Source organism: Heloderma suspectum, chromosome 10 (genome assembly GCF_057233095.1).
Source record: "Heloderma suspectum isolate Gila_16-S chromosome 10, 16-S_ref, whole genome shotgun sequence".
Taxonomy (NCBI): domain Eukaryota; kingdom Metazoa; phylum Chordata; class Lepidosauria; order Squamata; family Helodermatidae; genus Heloderma; species Heloderma suspectum.
In genome coordinates, this window is record NC_139467.1 from 5,413,180 (window position 1) to 5,437,241 (window position 24,062).

The window sequence follows — 24,062 nt, forward strand, 5'->3', positions numbered from 1 at the left end:
TTTAGGAAAGCTGATTTTAATAAACTCAGAACAATGATCAGTAAGGTCCCATGGCAAACAATGCTAGCGAGAAAAGGAGTCCAAGATGGGTGGGAACTTTTAAAAAAGGAAATTCTCAAGGCACAATCACAAACAATTCCAACAAGAAGAAAAGGTGGAAGACAACAGAAGAAGCCAATGTGGCTTCACAAAAAGCTTAGGGATGACCTGAAAACAAAAAAGGACACATATAAGAAGTGGAAAGAAGGCCAAGTAACAAAGGAAGAGTACAGGCAGGTAGCACAGAATTGCAGGGATGGCGTCAGGAAGGCTAAAGCGGAGAACGAGGTGAGGTTAGCGAGGGATGCTAAAAACAACAAAAAGGCTTTCTTCAGCTACGTGCATAGTAAAAGGCAGAGGAAAGAAATGGTTGTTCAGCTATTAAATAAGGATGGCAAAATGATAACAGATGACCAAGAAAAGGCAGAGGTGCTCAATTCCTACTTTGGCTCAGTCTTCTCCCAAAAGAGGGTCTATGACCCCCCTGGCAAAGGCGAAGTACAGGCTGAAGGGGCAGGATTGCAGCTTGAGATCGACAGGCATATGGTCAAGGAACACCTCATTACTTTGAATGAGTTCAAATCTCCAGGGCCAGATGAACTGCATCCTAGAGTAATAAAGGAACTGGCAGAAGAACTCTCAGAACCGCTGTCTATTCTCTTTGAGAAATCATGGAGGACCGGGGAAGTGCCAGATGACTGGAGGAGGGCTAACGTTGTCCCTATCTTCAAAAAGGGTAAAAAGGAGGAACCTGGGAACTACAGACCAGTCAGTCTGACATCAATCCCTGGGAAAATTCTGGAGCAGATCATAAAGCAATCCATCTGGAAGCACCTTGACAACAATGCCGTGATTACTCGAAGCCAACATGGATTTGTCAAAAACAAGTCCTGCCAGACAAATCTGATCTCATTTTTTGATCAAGTCACCTCCCTTGTAGACCGTGGGAATGCTGTAGACATCATATACCTCGACTTCAGCAAAGCTTTCGACAAAGTGCCCCATGATATCCTGATGAGCAAACTTGCTCGAAGTGGGCTAGATGAAACAACGATCTGGTGGATCCACAGTTGGCTACAGAATCGGACTCCAAGAGTGCTTCTCAATGGGACCTTCTCAAGCTGGGGAGAGGTAAGGAGTGGGGTACCGCAGGGCTCAGTCCTGGGCCCAGTGCTCGGAGGAGGTGCAGGGAATGCTGATCAGATTTGCAGATGACACAAAATTGGGAGGGATAGCTAATACTTTGGAAGACAGAAACAAAATTCAAAGTGATCTGGATAGACTGGAGTGCTGGGCAGAAAACAACAGAATGGCATTTAATAGGGACAAGTGCCAAGTTCTGCACCTAGGAAAAAGAAACCAAATGCACAGTTACAAGATGGGGGATACGTGGCTCAACCACACTACGAGCGAGAAGGATCTTGGAATTGTCGTCGATCACAAGCTGAATATGAGCCAACAATGTGATGTGGCTGCAAAAAAGGCAAATGCTATTTTGGGCTGCATTAATAGAAGCATCGCTTCCAAATCCCGGGAAGTACTAGTTCCCCTCTACTCAGCACTGGTTAGGCCTCATCTGGAGTACTGTGTCCAGTTCTGGGCACCACACTTTAAGAAGGATGCAGACAAGCTGGAGAGGGTTCAAAGGAGGGCAACAAAGATGATCAGGGGACTGGAAACAAAGCCCTATGAAGAGAGACTGAAAGAACTGGGCATGTTTAGCCTTGAGAAGAGAAGACTGAGGGGAGATATGATAGCACTCTTCAAGTACTTGAAAGGTTGTCACAGAGAAGAAGGCCAGGATCTCTTCTTGATCATCCCAGAGTGCAGGACACGGAATAATGGGCTCAAGTTACAGGAAGCCAGATTCCGGCTGAACATCAGGAAAAACTTCCTGAGTGTCAGAGCAATACGGCAATGGAACCAATTACCTGGGGAGGTGGTGGGCTCTCCCACACTGGAGGCCTTTAAGACGAGGCTGGACAGCCATTTGTCAGGGATGCTCTGACTTGGATTCCTGCATTGAGCAGGGGGTTGGACTCGATGGCCTTGTAGGCCCCTTCCAACCCTACTATTCTATGATTCTATTCTATGCTGTTGCTCCCCAGTATCTCTTACATTCCCAGATAGGCTGCCCTGGAACACGGAGGTTCTATTTACCCACCAATACTATTTAATACCAATCAACCCCTCTTGCTTCACGAATTCATCTAATCCCCCTTTTAAACCATCTAAACCAGTGGCCATCATGAAAGTGTAGCCACAAAAACAAGAGTTTCTGCACTGTGTGAAAGCCTTTCTTTTGTCTCCCCGGACTCCCCCCATCCCCTGCTGGATGATCCTGGGTTCTAGGATTATGAGAGAGGGGGAGGGGGACTTCTATTAATTTTCTCCACACCATGCATCATTTTTAATTTATTTACCTGCTGTTCTTTTCAACTGTCCAATAATCGAAAGTTCTCTGGGTGGTGTACAATGCATTAAAAATGTAGAACACACATTAAAACAAAGAATAAAACCAACACAGAACCAGCAGCAAAGAAAGAATACAACCATTCTGGCACATAAAATCAGCAGTAAAAGTACTAAAAGCACTTAAAAATAATTCTTAAAATGCCTGGGAGAATAAAAAGGTCTTCCCCTGGTGCTGAAAAGACCATTACATAGGTGTCAGGTGAGCCTCTGGGGAGAGTGTTCCACAACGGTGCCACCACTGAAAAAGACCTCTCTCTTGTTGCCACCCATGTGGTCACATTTGGTGGGCGCACCTGGAGGAGGAGATGATTTTATAAACCTATATCATATCTGTTCCCCAGCCCCCTCCCCCTTGTCATAAGCTAAAAGGTTCAAAGATCTTCAGCCCTCCCTTGGAGAGAAGATGCTCCAAGCCCTGGTCATTTTGGTTGCTTTTTCTGCCCATCTTATCCATCAATCCCCTTTGTTTCCTGTCTAGTCCTCAAGAATCTACACTTGCCAAGGGAATTTCTGGGCAGTTAATGACAATGGGCGTATGATAAACTAGAGCAGGAGGGCGTACAGCAGGACAATAGAAGAGAGGGCCTCTGAGCATATGCAGAGAACCGTTCGTCACCGAGGAACTACCAGCTGCACCCACACAGAGGACGCCAGCAAAGAAAAGGCTTCCAGATCACACAGGGTGGCTGCCATTATCGTGATCACTTAAAAAATTTAACTAGGGGGGTGCGCACCAAGGCACACTCTGCTGCGCGCTGACGATGGGGTGGGGGCAACAAATCCCTTCCAGATGAGCATTTCAAGTTCTCTGGCAATCATGACTCCTGGGCTGTGTGCGTGATGAGGGAAGTTCTAGCCAGCCTCTCCTAAAGCATCTTCCCTGCCAAGAGGATGTTTCTGTAAGGCAGGAGACAGGAAGGCTGGAGAAGGCAGCCCCTCCTAGACCATTGGTAAAAGGATCTGATCGTCTGACTTCCCCCCTGCTTTCTAGATTTTTCAAGCGTGGGGAAGCAACTGCTCCTGGGGAAGATGCCGTACCCAAAGCGAAGGGCCGTAGCTGAGTGTTAGAGCGCAGGCCTTGCATGCAGGAAGATGTAATCCTCACATTTCCAAGTAGGGATGGAAAAAGACACCTGTGAGAAACTACCAGTCAGTGCGTAGGTCCCATCAATCCAGATGCAGCCGACGGGCAGGTTTGGAATAAGGCAGCTCCCTCTGTTCCTAAAAGGGATCCTTCCTCTGGAGGTTAAGCCTCTATGGAAATGCCCCATTTCACAGTCCTCTGCAAAACCACACAGGTGGTTGGTCATGGGTGTTGACATGCGGGGCTAGAGGCCCGCCCACACACAGAAGAAGCCAACTGTGCACACAGCCCGTCCAGCCCACGTTGCACACAACACCTAGGGCAGGGGTGTGGAACCTCTTGCAACCCGAGGGCCGTATTCAATTCCGGAGAAGCTCTTGGGGACTGCATTCCAGTGGTGGACGGGGCCGAAGGCAAACTGGGGCGGGACCAAGATACAAAAACAGTGCCAACACATTTTAGCTTCAAGCTCTTACTGGCAGTAACTAAGCCTTAGGCGAGACATTTCATCCTTTTAGAATGGGGAATAAACTCGCAAAAGCCGGGAAACCACCAAAAGACTGGCGGTTGGGGAAAAGGGGGTGGGGCCAGGGGAACCCTAGGAGGGCCAGATTTGGCCCACAGGCCTCAGGTTCCACACCCCTGACCTGTAGGGACAAAAATCCAGGTGCCCAGGAGCCATTGGCACCTAGGAAAGTAAGCCCGTTAAGTGGAAGCTGGGCCCCTACACAGATCCAGAAAAAGGTTTCTGGCTCCTAGAAAATATTGTACCTAAAAACAAAATGACACCCATGACAGTGCCAGATGAGTCAATAAAATTGGCACATATGTGCAACTGCTTTTGCTGCTTATTTAAGTGAATAGTCTGAATTGTCCAAGAGCAATCCATCTCTGAAGCTAAGCAGGCTTGAGCCAAGGAGACCAAATAGGAGTGTCCCCCCCCCCCCGCTTCTTCCCTGGAAAAACAGGGATGCAAATAAATTAGGGTTGTCAACCAATTAAAGCCGCCTTCCCCAACTGCCACCCTCCAGATGTGTTGGACTGCAATTCCCAGCCAGCCATTAGCTATGCTGGCTGGGAATAATGGAAGATGCAACACATCTGGAGGGCACCAGGTTGGGGAAGGCTAAATTAATGCATGTTCAGTTGCCTAATTTATTTATTTTAGTTATTTAAAATATTTTTTAGCTGCCTTTCAAGCAGAAGCCCTCCCAAGTGGCATACAATAATAAAGCACATAATAAAAACTGAAATGGTCTTAAAAAGCAATAAAAACACAGTAAAAACAGCAAAAGCACTGATAAAACCAGCGATAAAAACAACATAAACAGGGGAAGGCCAAAGTAAAATAATATGTTTTCAGGGCCTCCTGAAAAGCCTGCAACAATGGGGCCTAGCAGACCCCCATTGGCAACTTATTCCAGAGGTGTGGAGCCACTGCAGAAAAGGCCCTCTCTCAGGTGGTTGCTCACCTAATTGCTCTCACAGGTGGGCAAATGAGGAGGGCCTCTCTTGCTGATCTTAAAGTGTGGGCAGGCTGATATGGGTGTAGGCAGTCCTCCAAGTAATTTGGTCCCAAACGGTTTAAGGCTTTAAAGGTCAAAACCAGCATTTTAAATTGGGCTCAGAAACACACCAGTAACCAGTGCAGCTGGCGCAGTATAGGTGTTATAGGCTTAACAGTCTGCCACCTGGTTAATTCAGGCCTGTGAACAGCCATACCCCTTAGTTGCCTCTGGCGAGTAAGAATTGCCCTCCAGCCAACTAGGTAAAGAAGCATTTGCAAACTGGAAGAGAGTTGGATTTTGCTGCTGCTTCCTTTCAGGCTGCCTGTGCCACAATGGCTGACAGACCTACATATGGGAACAGCCAGTCTAGCAAACATTTTTGAAAATCAGTAACTTTTGTAGTCTTTTTATTTTTACAAGTCTTGAAGGATTGGTTGACTGGCTGACTGAGGGCTGCAGCACATGGGAGTGAGCCCCATTGGGAATATAAACATATGACGCTGACTTAATACTGAGTCAGACCATTAGCTCACCTAGCCCAGGGATGGGCAGAAGGCAAACTTCCAAATGTTTGGGACACCAACCCCCAGAAGCCCCTGCCGGCAGGGCCGATGGTCAGGAATGCTGCGAGTTGTAGTGCAAAACTTCTGGAGATCTTCTTTCGGCCCACCCCTGACTTAGCCCGATATTCTGACTGGCAGTGGCTCTCCAGGGTCTCAGGAAGGGAAAGGCTCTTCCATCGCCTGCTCCCTGGGGTCCTTTTTAACTGGAGAGGCCAGAGAGTGAAGCAGGCAAAGCAGGGACTCCCCCACCAAGCTACAGCCCCTCCCTAGAACAACGGGAACAATACTTGGCATCTGTAAAGTGCTTCCGAGCATTCAAAGCACTTTATATGTACTATCTTGGATGCACATCAACAAGCCAGTAAGTGGGGTGAAAACTGCAGTGGCAATAAAGAGGCGGACATTGAGATCGGATTGAAATGCTGCTGCAGCCTAGATCGAGGGTCCCAGGGCCTGGTCTGAAGGCACATGTGGCAGCCACCTTGCTGAAGCTAATCCGGTCTGGGTCTGGTTGGTGCTTGGAGGGGAGACCACCTGGGAACCACATGTGGCCACCTTGAGTTCCATGATGGAAGAAAGGTGGGAAATAAATAAATAAATGAAATTAAGAGCCAGCATGGTGCAGTGGTTAGAGTGTTGGACTGGGACTCGGGAGATCCGGGTTGTAGTCCCTACTCAGCCATGAAGCTCACTGTGTGACTTGGGGCCAGTCACTGACTCCTGGCCTAACCACAGGGTTGTTCGGAGGATAAGATGGAGAGGGGGAGAGCGATGTAAGCCCCCTGCAGTTCCTTGCAAGAGGAAAAAAGGCGGGACAGAAATGTAATAATTCATAATAATAATAATAATAATTTAATTAAACACAACAGCATGATGTTGAGTGGGAGTGAATAGGAATAGGGGGGTGAAAGAGGGCCTCCGGTCCCATGCCCCCTGCACCTGAGGGATCGGCCTGGCTGCCCACGTGTGCCTGAAACCTGTAGTAAAAACCTCTTGCGTCGTGTGGCAGTGAGCAAGTGCTGCCTCCACCGGCTGCCCAGATCAGCTGGCTTAGTCCTTGGCCAGCCCACTAGCGAAGTCCAGGCAACCCCTCCCTCTGGGGGAGCCCCTCCCACCCCTTGGTTACTTGGAGCTTTTCTACAGGAGGCTGTTAATCCACTGTATCTACTTCTGGTTTCGTTGCAGAACTGAGATCCCAGCTCTACACAAAGAACTTTTCCTTTCCTGCTTTTCCGCTCCATGAGCACTAGGTAGCACTGTGGTATAGCAGAATAGCACAAATACACAACAGGAAACTACGCTTTCTTTTGCTTGTCTTTAAATAATACCCTATTTTCCCTGCTCTAAAACAACTTGCCAAAAGTGCTGTTTTAAGACAGAAGCGAAACTGGAGGGTCACGTCGTTGTCTAAAGAACCTACAAATAACCATGAGTAGGGAATTATGAGCGCACAATAAATGTCTTGTATAGAAAAGCTCTTGGACAGGTGTCTCTAACATGATTGTAGGCCTGGGTCTTCCTCCCACCCCATTAGTGTCCTGCCTGCCAGGTTGCAATGTGGGAGTCAAGGAGAAAGCAAGAAAACTATAATTGGATGAACTACTTCTTAAGTTATGGAGCTAGCTGAATCTAAATGTGTGTGTGTGTAAAAATCTCTCTCCCCCCAACCTTCTAGATGTGTTGGACCACAAGTCCCAGAATCCCCTAGGCAGCTATGAAAATAGGAGAGGGGAAGCTGAAAGGGAGGGGCTTGTGCTTGCCTAAGGCCACTGACCACTGTGTTGTGGCAGAGGTGAGATTTGCACCAGGGATTTTATGAATCATAACTCAGGCTGTTAGCTGCTAGACCACACTAGCCACCTAAGGGTGCAATCGTATGCATATTTACACGGAAAATTTCCTCCAACTCTCAGCATTCCCCAGCCAGCCATGCATAGGTTTATGCCTTAAAGGACTTTGCCAGCTTGCGGGCAAGCAAGAAAACGACATGACTAAAAAGGGAGAGAAATCTGTCTGGAAGAAAACCTGCAGTGTCCGCCATGAGGAAGTAAACCAACAAGACTTCCTCAAATCCTCAGAAAACTCTCCATGATGTCTCACTGAAAAAGCGAGAGGAGAAAATGGGAAGCTCATCTTAAAAATAAAAGGGACACAAAAGGGTGCTTTGCTGGATCAGAGCAAGGTCCACTTCCCTTGGGAAGGGACGGTAACTCCATGGTCAAGCCCCTGCTCTGCAGGCAGATGGTCCCAGGTTCAACCTGTTGAAGAAAACTTCACAGCTTATCGTGAGCATTCACATCTTTATTCAAAGGAAACAAAAGACGGAAAGGAAAGGAAAGGATACGGATGCGGAGATTCCTACAAAAATCTTGTAAGGAATGTTCAACAGATCCCAAGATCTCCACATAGGGCCGGGAAAGCATCCTGCCTGAAGCCCTGAAGAACCATTGCTGCCAGTCAGTGACCCGGTTCGCATGATTGTTGTTGTTGTTCAGTCGTTCAGTCGTGTCCGACTCTTCGTGACCCCATGGACCATAGCACGCCAGGCCTTCCTGTCCTGCGCTCTCTCCCGGAGCGTGCTCAAGTTCATATTCATTGCATCCGTGATGCTATCTAGCCATCTCATCCTCTGCCGTCCCCTTCTCCTTTTGCCTTCAGTCTTTCCCAGCATCAGGGTCTTTTCCAGAGAGTTTTCTCTTCGCATTAGAGAAGTGGCCAAAATATTTGAGCTTCAGCTTCAGTATCTGTCCTTCCAATGAGCAGTCAGGGTTGATTTCCTTTAGGATGGACTGATTTGACCTCCTTGCAGTCCAGGGGACTCGTAAGAGTCTTCTCCAGCACCACAGTTCGAAAGCATCAATTCTTCGGCGCTCAGCCTTCCTTATAGTCTAGCTCTCACAGCCATACATTACTACTGGGAAAACCATAGCTTTGATTAGACGGACCTTTGTCGGCAAGGTGATGTCTCTGCTTCTTACTATGCTGTCTAGGTTTGCCATAGCTTTCCTCCCAAGGAGCAAGCGTCTTTTAATTTCATGGCTACAGTCACCGTCTGCGGTGATCTTGGAGCCCAAGAAACTAAATCTGTCACTGCTTCCATTTCTTCCCCTTCTATATGCCAGGAAGTGATGGGGCCAGATGCCATGATCTTAGTTTTTTTAATGTTGAGTTTCAAACCAGCTTTTGCACTCTCCTCTTTCACCCTCAACAAGAGGCTCTTGAGATCCTCTTCGCTTTCTGCCATTAGGGTGGTATCGTCTGCATATCGGAGGTTGTTGATAATTCTCCCGGCAATCTTAATTCCGACCTCTGATTCATCCAACCCGGCATTTCTCATGATGTACTCTGCATATAAGTTAAATAAGCAGGGTGACAATATGCAGCCTTGTCGTACTCCTTTCCCAATTTTGAACCAATCGGTTGTTCCATCTCTGGTTCTTACTGTTGCTTCTTGACCCTCGTACAGGTTTCTCAGGAGACAGGTAAGGTGGTCTGGTACTCCCATCACTTTAAGAATTTGCCACAGTTTGTTGTGATCCACACAATCAAAGGCTTTAGCATAGTCAATGAAGCAGAAATAGACGTTTTTCTGGAATTCTCTTGCTTTCTCCATGATGCAGCGAAAGTTGGCGATTTGATCTCTAGTTCCTCTGCCTCTTCGAAACCCAGCTTGTACTTCCGGTAGTTCTCGGTTCGCATACTGCTGAAGCCTAGCTTGTAGGATTTTGAGCATCACCTTGCTGGCATGTGAAATGAGCGCAATTGTGCGGTAGTTTGAACACTCTTTGGCGTTGCCCTTCTTTGGAATTGGAATGTAAACTGACCTTTTCCAGTCTTGTGGCCACTGTTGAGTGTTCCAGATTTGTTGGCATATTGAATGCAGCACTTTAACAGCATCACCTTTTAGGATTTTAAATAGCTCGGCTGGAATACTGTCATCTCCGCTAGCTTTGTTGTTACTAATGCTTCCTAAGGCCCACTTGACTTCACTCTCTAGGATGTCCGGCTCAAGTTCAGTGACTGCACTATCATGGCTATCAGGGACATTCAGATCTTTCCTGTAGAGTTCTTCTGTGTATTCTTGCCACCTCTTCTTAATCTCATCTGCTTCCATTTGGTCCCTGCCTTCTTTGTCCTTTATCATGCCCGTCTTTGCATAAAACGTTCCCTTGAGATCTCCAATTTTCTTGAAGAGATCTCTAGTCTTTCCCATTCTGTTGTTTTCCTCGATTTCTTTGCATTGTTCATTTAAGAAGGCCTTCTTGTCTCTCCTTGCTATTCTCTGGAATTCTGCATTCAGTTGGATATATCTTCCCCTTTCTCCCTTGCTTTTCGCTTCCCTTCTTTCGTGAGCTACTTGTAAAGCCTCATCAGACAGCCACTTGGCTTTCTTGCATTTCTTTTTCTTTGGGACGGATTTCGTTGCTGCCTCCTGAACAATGTTACGGACCTCCGTCCATAGTTCCTCAGGCACTCTGTCTATCAGGTCTAATCCCTGAAATCTATTCCTCACCTCCACTGTATATTCATCAGGGATATGATTTAGGTCATACCTGAACGGTTTAGTGGTTTTCCCGACGTTCTTCAATTTCAGCCGAAATTTTGCAAGAAGCAGCTCATGATCTGAGCCACAGTCAGCTCCAGGTCTTGTTTTGACTGACTGTATGGAGCTTCTCCATCTTTGGCTGCAAAGGACATAATCAATCTGATTTCGATATTGACCATCTGGTGACGTCCATGTGTAGAGTCGCCTCTTGTGCTGTTGGAAAAGAGTGTTTGCTATGATCAGCATGTTCTCTTGGCAAAACTCTATTAGCTTTTGTCCTGCTTCATTTTGTACACCAAGGCCATGCCTGCCTGTTATCCCGGTGATTTCTTGACTTCCTACTTTAGCATTCCAATCCCCTATGATGAAGTGGACATCTTTTTTTGGTGTTAGTTCTAGAAGGTGTTGTAGGTCTTCATAGAACCGATCAACCTCAGCTTCTTCGGCCTCAGTGGTTGGGGCATAGACTTGAATTACTGTGATGTTGAATGGTTTGCCTTGGATTCGTACTGAGATCATTCTATCATTTTTAAGATTGTACCCCAGTACTGCTTTTCCCACCCTTTTGTTGACTATGAGTGCTACTCCATTTCTTCTAAGGGATTCTTGCCCACAATAGTAGATATGATGGTCACCTGAATTAAATTCGCCCATGCCTGTCCATTTTAGTTCGCTGATTCCCAAGATGTCGATGTTCAATCTTGCCATCTCATGTTTGACCACCTCCAGCTTACCTTGATTCATTGATCTGACATTCCAGGTTCCTAAACAATATTGTTCTTTACAGCATCGGATTTTCTTTTCACCACCAGACACATCCACAGCTGAGTGTCCTTTCGGCTTTGGCCCAGCCGCTTCACTCTTTCTGGCGCTACTTGGAAATACCCTCTGCTGTTCCCCAGTAGCATATTGGACACCTTCCGACCTGAGGGGCTCATCTTCCGGCGTCATATCTTTTAGCCTTGTGATACGTTCCATGGGGTTTTCTTGGCAAGAATACTGGAGTGGGTTGCCATTTCCTTCTCCAGTGGACCACATTTTGTCAGAACTCTCTGCCATGACCTGTCCGTCTTGGGTGGCCCTGCACGGCATAGCTTATGACTTCACTGAGTTACGCAAGCCCCTTCGCCACAACAAGGCAGTGATCCATGATTGCAGGGTGCCTAATAAACCACCATGGCTTGTTAACCACCCAGTGTGTGCCGGAGGGGATTAGCAGAAGGGCCCATGGCAGCCCAGCTTCCTGAGTCATGCAAACCTGGCCAGAGTGGCTTATGGATGGGGTTAACCTGCGCAACAAGCCATGCTGACTGGGTTTGCCCCACATGGGAAGCCATGCCACTGAGGGCAATGATGCTAATCCCCCTGGCACATAACTTGCACACACAGCGGGGGAAATGAGCCACTGTGGCTTATTTTCCCCACCAAGATCGTGCGAACACAGCCAGTGTCAACAGTACCGGGCCAAAGGGACCAAGAATCATAGAATAGTAGGGTTGGAACGGGCCTCAAGGCCATCAAGTCCAACCCCCTGTTCAATGCAGGAATCCAAGTCAGAGCATCCCCAACAGATGGCTGTCCAGCCTCGTCTTGAATGCCTCCAGTGTGGGAGAGCCCACCGCCTCCCTAGGACATTGGTTCCATTGTCGTATTGCTCTAACAGTCAGCAAGTTTTTCCTGGTATTCAGCCGGAACCTGGCTTCCTGTCACTTGAGCCCATGATTCCGTGTCCTGCACTCTGGGATTATTGAGAAGAGATTCTGGCCTTCCTGTCTGTGACAACCTTTCAAGTGCTTGAACAGCGCTAATGTATCTCCCCTCAGCCTTCTCTTCTCAAGGCTAAACATGCCCAGCTCTTTCAGTGTCTCTTCATAGGGCTTTGTTTCCAGGCCTCTGAACAGGCTCACTGGGTGAGAGTCTCACCCAGTGAGCCTGTTCTCACGATCACCACCCCTTGTGCCTGAAAGTTCCACAAATGAACTCTGTGTTGTGTGAAGAAGGGCTTCCTTTCTGTCCAGAGGACCCTGCCAATCGACTGCATTGGAAGGCCCAGGAGTTCTAACCTGGAGAGGGAGTGAAACTTCTCCCTGTCCACTTTCTCCACGCCAGGCATAATTCTGCAACCGTCTGCCATAGCACCCCTGCTCTCCATCCACTCCTCCTGCCACGGCTCTCTCACCCCCACACGCACACCCAGTGCACTTTAGCCTTTCCTAATAGGGAAGGGTGTCCAGCCCCCCACCCCCAATTTGGCTACCCTTTCCTGCACCTTTCTGGTATTCTTTGGAAGAATCCAGTAGACCAGCACTAGTGGTCTACTAGAAATGGACCAATGGTCCATTATGCCAGCCTGGGCTGGCTGGAGGATGCTGGGTATTGTAGTCCATCACATCTGGAGGGCACCAGGTTGAGGAAGGCTTCTGTCAACCCTCGCCAGCTACCCTTGAGCCACCAGATCATGTGCTTGCTTTGTGAGAATGTTGTGGCACTGGAATTCAGTTCTACCTGGAGAGTTTGCCCTTTTGTCCTCGCAGGGTGGGGATGAGATGTGGTTACTCAGCGGGAAAATGGGCACTCTGCCCAGGTGCAGAGGTTCCCTCTCTTCTCCCCTCCCTCCCTCCCTCCCTCCCAGGGATGAGCTTTGGCATTAACAGCTGAAACAGGATAGGACAGAGGTGCTGATAGAAGAGGGTGCCGCTTGCTGGCAACAGGGGAGGGCTTTCTTCTTCCGTGGGGGGTGTTGAGAGCAAGATGTGGGGAGTTGTCTCCAAAGTGGAGATCTTGTAGACATGTCTTAATCCCTGGCATCTCCCTGGTTTGCTCAGGCAAGACCTAGTCACTCCCACACCCCTGGAAGTGCCTGGCTGATTGCTGGCACTAAGGGAACATTTAGCAGTGGGGGGCTTAACAGGTGCATTCAAAAGCGCCCGGCGAGGCGGGGTGTGTGTCTGAATCTCTCTCTCTTTCATGCTCACGGGGCAGTGCCGCGGAATGGGGAGAGGTCTGCAGTGGCCACAGGGCAGAAGCAGGGCTGGCCCTACCATTTGGCAAGGTGAACCGACCTCCTCGGGCAGCAGATACTTGGGTGGGGGGCAGCAGTGTGGTGTTGGAGGGCAGAACTAGGAGCGCTACGCTGCCTGTCCTGCAACCCGTAAGCTACCCTGCAGTTGGCTGGTATGGTGGAGGCCACTGTCCCACTGCCAGTTACTGCCTTCCCCAACCCGGTGCCCTCCAGATGTGTTGGACTGCAGCCTCTATCATTCCCAACCAGCGTGGTGGATGGGGATGCTGGAAGCTGCAGTCTCGCAGGAGTGTAGGGCATCAGGTTGGAGGAGGCTCTCCTACCCCACGCCCCAACGGTGGGCAAAAAAGGCTTGCGTACGGCTCCTAGAGCGATAGAACTTGGAAAGGAATGCAACCGCTGCGGGGCGGAGACCACGCCTCTCCAGTGGTGGCTGTACGTCCTTTGTTTAAACGTGTTTCTCAAATGTTAGTGCCGAGTTGCTTTTTTGAAGAGAGAGAACAGCCGAGATTCAAATACTAACCTGCCATCCTTTCTTCCCCGAGGAATGGAGTCTGGCTGTACTCGAGAGGAGGGGGGAACTCTGCACATGCTCAGAGGCGCTCTCACGCGCCCACGCTTGCCACGTTTCTGGACGGAGTCCTAGCACCGAGCCCCTGAACCCCTCCAGGCGCCGACGGCGCCCTGGGCTTGGGCGCTCGGCGCCTCCTTCCTCCCCGGCGCTCCCCCGCGGCGCGCAGGTCGTTCCGGATCCACTCCGGGGCGGCGGGGCGGGGCGTCGCGACTGCCTCCCCGCCGCTCGCCATTGGGCCCGCGGCCCGTCACTCAACGCACTTCCTTCTCGGGGGAAGGAGAGGGGAAAGCGAAGAAAGTTTGTCGGGGCGAGCGGAGCGCAGCAGCAGCCGCGGCCGCGCCGTCGGGGCGCTTTTCCGCGCGCTTTGGGAGGCGCCCGCGGGCCCCCCGGAGGCGCCCCCGCCTCGCCCCATGTGAAGCTGCCTCCTGGGGGGCCGACGGGGCAGATCCGCCGCTTGGGCCCCGCCGGGATGGCCTCCCCGCCCGGCGCCGCCGCCTCCTTCGCCCCGACCGTCCCCGGAGGAGCGGCCCCCGAGCCGGCTCCGGCGTGCGCCCTGGCCGCCGCCGCGGCTCCTTGCCACGGCGTCTCTTTCCACATCCAGATCGGGCTGACCCGCGAGTTCGTCTTGCTGCCCGCATCCTCCGATCTCGCCCACGTCAAGCAACTGGCGTGCTCCATCGTGGATCAGAAGGTGGGTCCGGGGCTCCAGTCCAGGCGCGCGGGCGCAGGGCGGGGGGTGCGGGGGAAGACCTCTGCTCCGCTGGGTGCGGGGAACGGCCGGGGTGATGCCGTGTGCGCGTGCAGCCCGCAAGCGCGAGCTCGCCCGGCTTGCCTTCGGATGAGTAACTCCGGTCTAACGACTACTGCGGCTTTCGTTCACTACTACGCTCCAGATGTAGTGTATGGCATAAACCCCCTTCCGCCCCGAACTCCATGCGCTGGAAGAAAGGGAGGGAGGGAGGGAAAGAAAGAAAGACCTCCCCTCCATCTTTATCTCCCCTATTGTCAAATCTTAAGATTGCAGACTTCTTGGGGCAGCGGCCTTTCGGATTTGTAATTATTCTTTATACCGCGCATTTTCCCCGCTAAAAGATGTACTCATCGAAGCTCTGCGCGATTAATAACTAAGCATCGTACATTTAGTCCTATTTGAAATGCCTCCTATAAGACAGGTGGTGTTTCCAACTGTTTTTCTTATTTATAAAGCACCATCAATATACATTTAGTGGTTCTCTCTGGGTGTGTATGTAAGAGGATCACTCATGTACATGTAATTGTGTGTGTGCACCCATGCACACTGGGTTTTCCGAGCCCGTTGTATATATTGGAGACTGTGTGTGTACAGTCGATCCAGCTGTGCACTCCTGTGTGTAAACAATCATGTATATAACCTCTTAAGGCCTTTTGCATGGACTGACTCAGTCCATCTTTGCAAAGCTCTTGGCAGCACAGAGATAAACATTGTAACCTACCAACATCTGCCAATCAAGCTGTTTGTTCAGGGCCCAGGCTCAGGTGGCAGTCACAGAAAGGTGGCAACCCTGGGGAGAAACCCTGTTAGGAATCCTTCCTCAGATATGAATTTTTGTGAACTGCCCAGAGAACTTCAGCTATTGGGAGGTGTAGAAATGAAATAAATAAATACATAAATACATAAAATGAATTTCATTGTGTGGACTTTGGGCCAGTCAGTCTCTGCCAGCCTAGCCTACCTCACAGGGTTGTTGAGGAGATAAAGGGGGAGGAGCGTGTGTGTGCTGCTGCTTTGAGCCGCTGTGGAGGAATGATGAGATAAAAAAAAGAAGCAAAGAGCAGCACTTGGGCGAGGAAGGACTGATGTGTGACTTGTTTTTTTATTTTAGTCTCCGCCACTGGAAGTTTTAGTTTTGGGCCAGAGACAGGGAAGGAGGGGGAAATATCATCTGAAGCATATGGGCGAGGAAGGAAGGAAGGGTGAGGTAAGACTGGGGTAAAAGAGCAGTCTATGAGCTGGCTGTGTGGAGTCCTGTTTAACAGAATCTGAGAGCTGGAAGAGGCCATTTAAGCCATGAAGTCCAACCCCCTGTTCAGCGCAGGGATCCTGTTTAAAGCATCCCTGACAGAGGGCTGTCCCATCTGCGCTTGAATAGCTCCAACTATGGAAAGCCCCCCCCACCACCACACACACACAGCTGGCTCCATTGTCTGACTGCTCTGACTGTTAGGAAGTCTTTCCTGATGCTCAGCCGAAATCTGCCTTCCTGGAACTTAAGCCCATTATTTCGTGTCCTACAGTCTTGGATGAGAGAGGGCAGGTTGCAGCCCTCTTCTGTGTGACAGCCCTTGAGGGACTTGGAAAGTGTGATCATATCCCCCTCAGTCTTCTCTTCTCAAGGCTAAACCTGCCCAGTTCCTTCCATCCTTCCTCATAAGAATTGGCCTCTCGCCCCCTGATCACCGTTGTTGCCATTCTCTGAACTCATCCCAGTTTATCCGAATCCTTCTTAGACCGTGGTGCCTGTCCAGAACAGTTTGCGGGCTTCCGGTGGGCATCAGGCTACCCACTGTGGGAACAGGGTACTAGACCAGAGGAGCCTTTGTTCCACTCCAGCAGGGCTCTTCATATGTTCTTATGAACATGGGAGGTCCTGCTCTGTTTGGAATCCCACCGAGAAGTGCTGGAGCTGAAGCTTGCCCGGAGGGCCCCCTTCTTCCCCATCTCAGGCATGGGGATTGGAGAAGCAGCCCCTTGGTGGGGGGGGGGAGGTGCCCTTTACATGCTCAGAAGCACTCTTCGTTCGCATTGTCTGAAGTTGATAGGGGAAGCACCACGCGCTACCCTCTCTGGTGCATTTCTGAAGTACCAGCAACTCTGGGACTGCTGGCATAGCATTTGGAGACAGCTTCTGCGCTGTGTGGTGAATTGCTTCCCTGTTCAAGCTGCTATTGTTCATGAGATTTTAAGCGAATTCCAGTCTTGAAGGGAAAAGTGTTGTTGTTTTGGCAGCCGAAATGGCACCACCCACACACAAGAGGGAGGCCGTGGGAGGCTTAGGGAAAGCCCGGGATTTGCAGTAGTGCAAACAATCCTGAGGAAAAAAGATACCCCACACAAAGGGGAACCCCCAGAAGAGTGGAGGCTGGTAGCTCCAATGTCAGTGGGGCAGTGAATCTGCTCCGGGTTTCAGTCAGAACTGACATGGGAGCCACCAGCCTCCACTGACCCAGGATGAAAGACTTGTGGTGGGGGGAAAGAGAGAGAACAGAATAGAGGGGCTGGAATCCTCAACGGGGCGCACTGAACACTGCAACATTTGGTTTCATGCCCTCCTTGTAGAAATAAGAATGTTGACAGGGTGCTTCTCGGATTATGCGTTTCGTACAATCTCTCCGTCGTGGTCCTGTAAGGTAGGTCAGTATTGGTATCCATATGCAGCAGATTTGGGGTGGAGGCTGGAAACAGAGGTTCACTTAAGGCCACGCACTGAATCTGTGTTTATACGCAGACCTGACTGGCTTGCTGGGGGGCTGCGGAGGGCGAGAGGCTCCGTGGCTCATGCGGCTGGCTCCTCTGCCGCCCGGTCTCCACTCCCTCCCCTCGCAGCTGGTCCAGAGTCCCTGCTTCTATATATACATGCATTCTATGTTTCGGTGAAGGAACGGAAACAGCAGCTGAGATGCTGGCTGCCGCTCTCCGCTGAGCAGGAAAGGGAAGCGTGGCTGCTTCCAGGAGGCTGAGCGATAATCTCTGGGATGTCTCCAGGATGGAAACCGCCTTCATCCACATCCTTTGCAGCGGGTTGAAGGAAACTTGGAAGCGTCTGGGCAGGGGGAGCTGGGAGGGAGGGTTCAGTCAAGCCAGGTGTGTGCGGGTGTGTGTGTAAGTGAGTAGGTGAGTGTGAAGAGACACACACCTTGTCCCTCTTTACCTGGACCCTGTGCCATCCCAAACCACTGATTTGCTCTTGTCTGTCCAATGGGAGCTACTCGCTCCATACTAATTCTGTTAATTCTCCCCTAGTGCCTGGGACTGTACATGCTCAGTGCCAATAATGTAATAACAGTGATGCTACAAATGACAAATTCCTGGAGGAGCAGGCTGTCAACAGCTACTAGTCCTGATGCCTCTGTGCTACCTCCAGTGTCAGAGGCAGTATGCCTTTGTACACCAGTGGCTGGGGAACATGGGCAAGATGGTGCTTGTGGGTGCATGAGGGTACACCCCTGTCCTGCTTGTGGGTTTCCCGTGGGCAGCTGGTTGGCCACTGTGTGAACAGAATGCTGGACTAGATAGACCCTGGGTCTGACCCAGCAAGAGTCTTCTGATGTTCTTTGTTGTTGTTGTTATTTAAAGCACAGAATATGTACAGCCCCAGTCAGTTGTTGTTGTTGTTTATTATTATTATTTAAAAATATACTAAAATCCTGCACTTGAGCCATCAAAATTCTAGGCTATGCAGACTGAGAGCCAATTTGCATAATCTCTCTTATTTTGCATACTTTAATCTGCAATGTTTCGCCGTTTTTTCATAATTTATTCTGATTGTGCTCATCATGGCAAGAATCAAGGATACCCCTGGCCTCTATAAATCTTCTTTGACTACCTCTCTGGCTTTATAACACCTATGCGCTTTCAATAAGGGCTAGAATCTTGGATTTTGTTTGTTTAAATTAAAGCTGAGAATTTTAGGAAGCTGTACTGTGTGATGATAGGCGTCTGTGATTTTGTTTTTACAGGTAGGAGTTACTAAGATAAGGGCTAATTTGAGCCTAGGTTGGCCCTGAAACTTGTTTTATTTTATATTACTTTACTTCATTCTCCTCTTTCATGTGAAAATGCACCTAAGGCAACATATGGCAAGAAAATTAACACAAATACTAAAAACTATGATGGGAAAACAACAAGACAAGAAACTGCAGTAAGACTACTACATGAATGCTGTTAAAATCATGAGGAAGAAGTTCCTGTTTTTTAATTAAATACCTACGTGAACAAAAACATCTTTTTATAGCCCATCTAAAAGTGGGAAGGGAAGGAGACTATTGGACCACTCTTGGGAGGGCATTCCAGAACTTGATACCACCACCGACAAGCCCCCATCGTTGGCACCTGTCAACTGTATCTCCGGGGCGACGGGCCAGAAAGTATGAATTAAATCTTCATAATTGGGCAGGTTCACTAGGGCAAAGCTGGACCAGTGGGTTTTTTTTCCAGTGCTGGTCTTTGCCTCTCAGCATGCAAATGAGCAATAAAGAAGATGGTGCCTTTGAGCATGTGCAGAACCTTGGAAGGGATGGACTTGGAGAATGCTTTGACTCCACGAGAGCGGAGGGTTGACTTGAGAGGCATAGAAGAGGGGAATTGGTAGGTGTCTTTTCCTGCACCTGGGGGGGGGGGGCTAATAGCAGGGGGATATTCAGTAGGCGGGGAAATAGCGCGTGGAGGTGGGGCTGCCCTGGGGAGCTATTGAACTTCAAACAGAGCATGAGAGAGCTGCTAGGGCTCAAGCTACGCAATCCACTTTGGATGTCTCCCCCAGTGCAGCTGCTTTGAAGTAAAGTGGGCGATGTTGGGTGTTCCGATCACACAGACCTCCCATGCCACATCTGTTTCGGCCCTTGGAGTGGGTGGCAAAGTCAAATCCTGCTTTCCTGTACATTAGGGATGGGCAGAAAGTAGATCTCCAGACGGTGTTGGACTTCAGCTCCCAGTATTCCTGACCACTAGCCATGCTGGCAGGGGCTTCTGGGAGTCAGTGTCCCAAATCTTTGGAGCCCTACCTTCTGTCCACCCCCGCGGAACGTAACTTGCAAGCCTCCTTCAGCTTGCGGCAGGGAAGAGCCGTAGCTCGGCACCTATTTTGCATGCAAAAGGTCCCCAGTGCAATCCCCAGCACCTCCAGGTAGGGTTGGGGAAGACCCCAGTCCAGCGCCGTCTCTAGGGAGAGACAGAGTGGGTGGTCACCTAGGGTGCCCAGCAATCCAGGGCGCCAAATGTCCCCTGGGTAGGCAGCAGCAACATCGGCCGGGCAAGGCTTGGCATGCAGGAGAGGAAAGAGCTGCTCTGCCCAGCCCAGGCTGCAGCCACGGGCCCTTTTACATCACAGTATTTCCCCTAGTGTGAGAGGCAGCAACCTGAACCAGTCAGCTCACTAACTTTGCAGGGTGCACAGCCAGTGAGGACACTGGAGTGATTGGAGGGCTGACCTCTCCCTGCTTCCTCCCCCCCACTTTGAACCCATTTCATGCTGTTCAGGAATAGCGGTAGCATTTGGGGAAGGGGGCACACCAAACTGTCCCTCTCCTAGGGCACCAAAATACTTTGGAACGGCCCTGCCCCAGTCCAAATCTGTGGAGAGCCGCTGGCGGGCTGTATAGATGATCCTGAGCTAGTGGAGCCAGTGGTCTGACTCGGGAGAAGGTGTCTTCCTCTGTCCCCTCCTTGTGTCTTCCTCAGGAGAAGGTGTCTTCCCCTGTCCCCCCCTTTTGGAGGGGTAACCCCTCTCTCTCCCATGCACACCTGATACTAAATCAATAAAACATAGAATAAAGAAGACATACATTTATTTAATTTATTTATTTAAATGATTTCTTGGCTGCCTTTCAGCGCAGAATCTCTCCCAAGGCGGCGTACACATGCAACACATAAAAACCGGCGCAGTCTTAAAAAGCGCTTAAAGAGCAAACGGGACAGCCAAAGTAAAATAATATGGTTTCAGGGCCTCCTGAAAAGCCTGCAATGACGGGCTTGGCATCATTGACCTGGCACCATTGCCTCGTTGGCAGCTTATTCCAGAGGTGTGGGGCCACTGTCGAAAAGGCCCTCTCTCGTGTGGTCGCCCACCTAACCGCCCTCACAGGTGGGCAAATGAGGACGGCCTCTCTTGCTGCTCTGAAAGTGCGAGCAGGCTGATAGGGGTGAAGGTCGTCCTTCCAGTAATTTGCTCCCAAACCATTTCAGGCTTTAAAGGTGAAAACCAGCACTTTAAATTGGGCTCAGAAACACACACGTTGCCTCTTGGGGCTATTTAACTTCAAACAGAACATGCAAGAGCTGCCAGTGCTCAGGCCACCTGCTTTGGAGGTCTTGCTGTTGTCACCCAAACTGCTTGGGAAGATGCTGTGGTTCCTGAGTGAATACGGACCTTCCATGTTCAGAGGCAGTTTGCTTCTGAATCCCAGGGAGGGCATGGTGCTGCATTTGGCCCCTGCTTGTGGCTGTCCTGACAGGGTATCTAGCTGGCTACGACTGCTAGATACCCGTTTTGGCACCCGTTTTGCCTATATCTGGTATCTTCTTCCCTTCGGGATGAAGAGAGCACCCATGAGTAAAATCAGGGCCGACGCGAAGGCTCGGCATGGTTGGGCACCTGCCGAGGGCCCACACTCCAGCAGGGGCCCACTGCAAATTGCCCCCGGACTTGCTTCTGCTCTTCACCCTTGCATCCTGCTTGTTGCTCAGCACTGGTTAGGCCTCTTTTGGAGTACTGTGTCCAGTTCTTGGCACCACACTTTAAGAAGGATGCAGACAAGCTGGAGAGGGTTCAGAGGAGGGCAACAAAGATACCCAGGGGACTGGAAACAAAGCCTTATGAAGAGAGACTGAAAGAACTGGGCATGTTTAGGCTTGAGAAGAGAAGACTGAGGGGAGATATGATAGCGCTCTTCAAGCCCTTGAAAGGTTGTCACAGAGAGGAAGGGCAGGATCTCTTCTCAATCATCCCAGAGTGCAGGACACGAAATAATGGGCTGAAGTGACAGGAAGCCAGATTCCGGCTGAACATCAGGAAAAACTTCCTGACTGTTAGAGCAATACGACAATGGGATCTCCCGCACTGGAGGCATTCAAGACGAGGCTGGACAGCCATCTGTCAGGGATGCTCTGACTTGGATTCCTGCATTGAGCAGGGGGTTGGACTCGATGGCCTTGTAGGCCCCTTCCAACCCTACTATTCTATGACTCTATGATTCACCTGCCACTCATTCTGGCCCAGACAATGGTGGTGATGAGAAGGAAGGGGGGGGCAGGAGATGCACCAGCCGGCTTGCTCCCTGGCTCTCTGCCTGCCAAGCGAGCCAGTGGCAGCCATGACGAGGAAGAAGAGGGGGAGCGAGAGCAGCTGGGGCCGTGGCTGTCAGAGGGGACGTCTTGCCCAAGGGCCCTCCAAACCTGGAGCTGGCCCTGACTGAAATATAGAGTGGATGCTCCTAGGGGCAGAGACACTTATCGTCTCCTGTAAATCACCACATACGCTGACGGTCCTGGATAAATAATGCACGTTTGGAGAGCAGCATGTTGCCCCACTCCCAAAGAAGTTGCTTTGGCCATCCCATGTTTTGATGCAGGGGCCCCATCCCACAGGCCTCCTCAGAGGTGAGCAACTCCTTCTCCTGCGCAGCTGCCTCGTCCTGCTCCAGTCTAGATGTTGCTTTGAACAGAGAGGCCTGTTCCCTGCTGGGTGAGTCACGGACAGCTCCCTCGTCTGGGCTCACCCTGGCCTAGCTCTGCTTAACCTCGGGTTTATTGCCTGCTGTTATGCAGCTGAGGCTGTTTCCTGCCCAGGAGCAGTTTGGGCAGTGGGTGGGTGGCGGAAGAGGGGGACGCTTCTGATTCAGAAGTTACCTCCTGCCACGCTGGCCCCAGGTGCTGTCCGGGTGGCGGATTCAAGGGCTGACGGAGGTAAGCAAGTGTAAAGCAACACACATCGGAGCAAAAAAATCCCAACTTCACGTATACGCTGGTGGGATCTGAGCTGGCGGTGACTGACCAAGAAAGAGATCTTGGGGTTGGGGTGGACAGCTCGGTGAAGATGTTGACGCTCTGAAAAAAAGGCAAATTCCACGGTAGACATAATTAGGAAAGGAATCGAAACTAAAACTGCCAAGATCGTCCTGCCCCTATACAAATCTCTGGTGCGACCACACTTGGAGTACTGTGTACAGTTCTGGTCACCACACCTAAAAAAAAGGTATTGCAGAGTTGGAAAAAGTGCAGGAAAGGACACCTAAAATGATCCAGGGGCTGGAGCATCTCCCCTATGAGGGGAGGTTACAACAGCTGGGATTGTTTAGCTTGGAGAACAGGCGAGTAAGGGGAGATGTGATAGAGGTGTACAAAATGATACTAGCCCAGTGGGGTCATCCCATGAAGCTGATGAGTGGGAGATTCAGGACGGATAAAAGGAAAGACTTCTTCGCACAGCACATAGTTAAATTATGGAATTCGCTTCCACAAGGTGTAGTGATGGCTGCTAATTTCAGTGGCTTTAAAAGGGGGTTCTTCTTCTCTTTCTGTTATTATGGTATCCTAACTAAAATATTGTATGGATGACAATTGAAGTATTGAGTAGGTTGTTGGTAATTTTGGTAGTGTTTATAAAGATAAAATAAATAAAAATATATTTAAAAAAGGGGGGGTTGGACAAATCCCTGGAGGATACGGCTGTCAATGGCTACTAGTCCTGATGGCCCTACGCTACCTGCAGTATCAGAGGCAATATGCCTATGTACACCAGTGGCTGGGGAACATGGGCGGGAGGGTGCTGTTGCACTCCTGTCCTGCCTGTGGTTTTCCCACAGGCAGCTGATTGGCTACCATGTGAACAGCACACTGGGCTCAATGGACCCTTTGTCTGATCCAGCAAGGCTCTTCTTAGGTGCTCATGAAATTCAGCCCTTCTGTTCCTGGGAAGGCAGGGCAGAGATCTGTACCACGATATTAATGAACCTGGGTAGGTGGGCTAATGCAGCCTGAACTCTTGATACCGGGGGCCCACCAGTGGCGACCACCCCCTGGAGCACCCTCCCCCATATGAACCAGGAGGCAGAAAAGGTGGTGTGTTTGAAACGCTCCCTGAAAACAAATGCGTTGCAAGCTTCCACTGGCTTATAATTGATTCTCAGTTAAATTTTACTCTTTTGCTTGTTTCTTTTGGTCTTACATTGGTTGCTGAATGTTGAAATGTCTCTGTGTTGTATTATTTATGTTTTTTTAACTCGTGATTTTTATTTTTTGTATGTAAACCACTTAGAGGTTGACTATATGTAGCCATGAGCAAGTACTACTAATAAATAAATACATCATAAACCTTGTTCTGGATTAAAAATTGATTGTGCTCAAAAGGATACACTTTTTCTCCGGCCAGCTCCCGAAATGGTGGGCAGGCCTCCTCGGTCCGGCAGTGGCGGCATAATCAGCCGCCAGTCAAATGCCAAGCCGGGGGCGGAGTTGACCACACTCTGCTTGCAGTGACCATGGCCCAGTGGAGGCTG

General features: G+C 50.1%; 2 protein-coding genes across 3 annotated transcripts in view; one reads left to right on the forward strand and one right to left on the reverse strand.

Annotated features, from left to right (window-relative positions):
* Positions 1 to 3,914: 3,914 nt before the first annotated feature.
* LOC146337519 (uncharacterized) lies at positions 3,915 to 14,168 on the reverse strand (the record flags this gene model as incomplete). The annotated part of the gene is made up of 4 exons (XM_084816286.1): positions 3,915 to 4,016; positions 8,719 to 9,569; positions 9,816 to 10,428; positions 13,761 to 14,168. Coding segments are annotated over 4 exons (1,974 nt in total), but the record flags the coding sequence as incomplete, so codon positions are not given.
* Positions 14,008 to 24,062, forward strand: part of PRKD2 (protein kinase D2) — a 39,970-nt gene continuing 29,915 nt past the window's right edge. For both annotated transcript variants that reach the window (XM_084814768.1, XM_084814769.1), the window contains exon 1: positions 14,008 to 14,502. In XM_084814768.1, the coding sequence (XP_084670894.1) occupies positions 14,281 to 14,502 (222 nt within the window). In that variant the 5' untranslated portion in view covers positions 14,008 to 14,280. The remainder of the gene's footprint in view (positions 14,503 to 24,062) is intronic.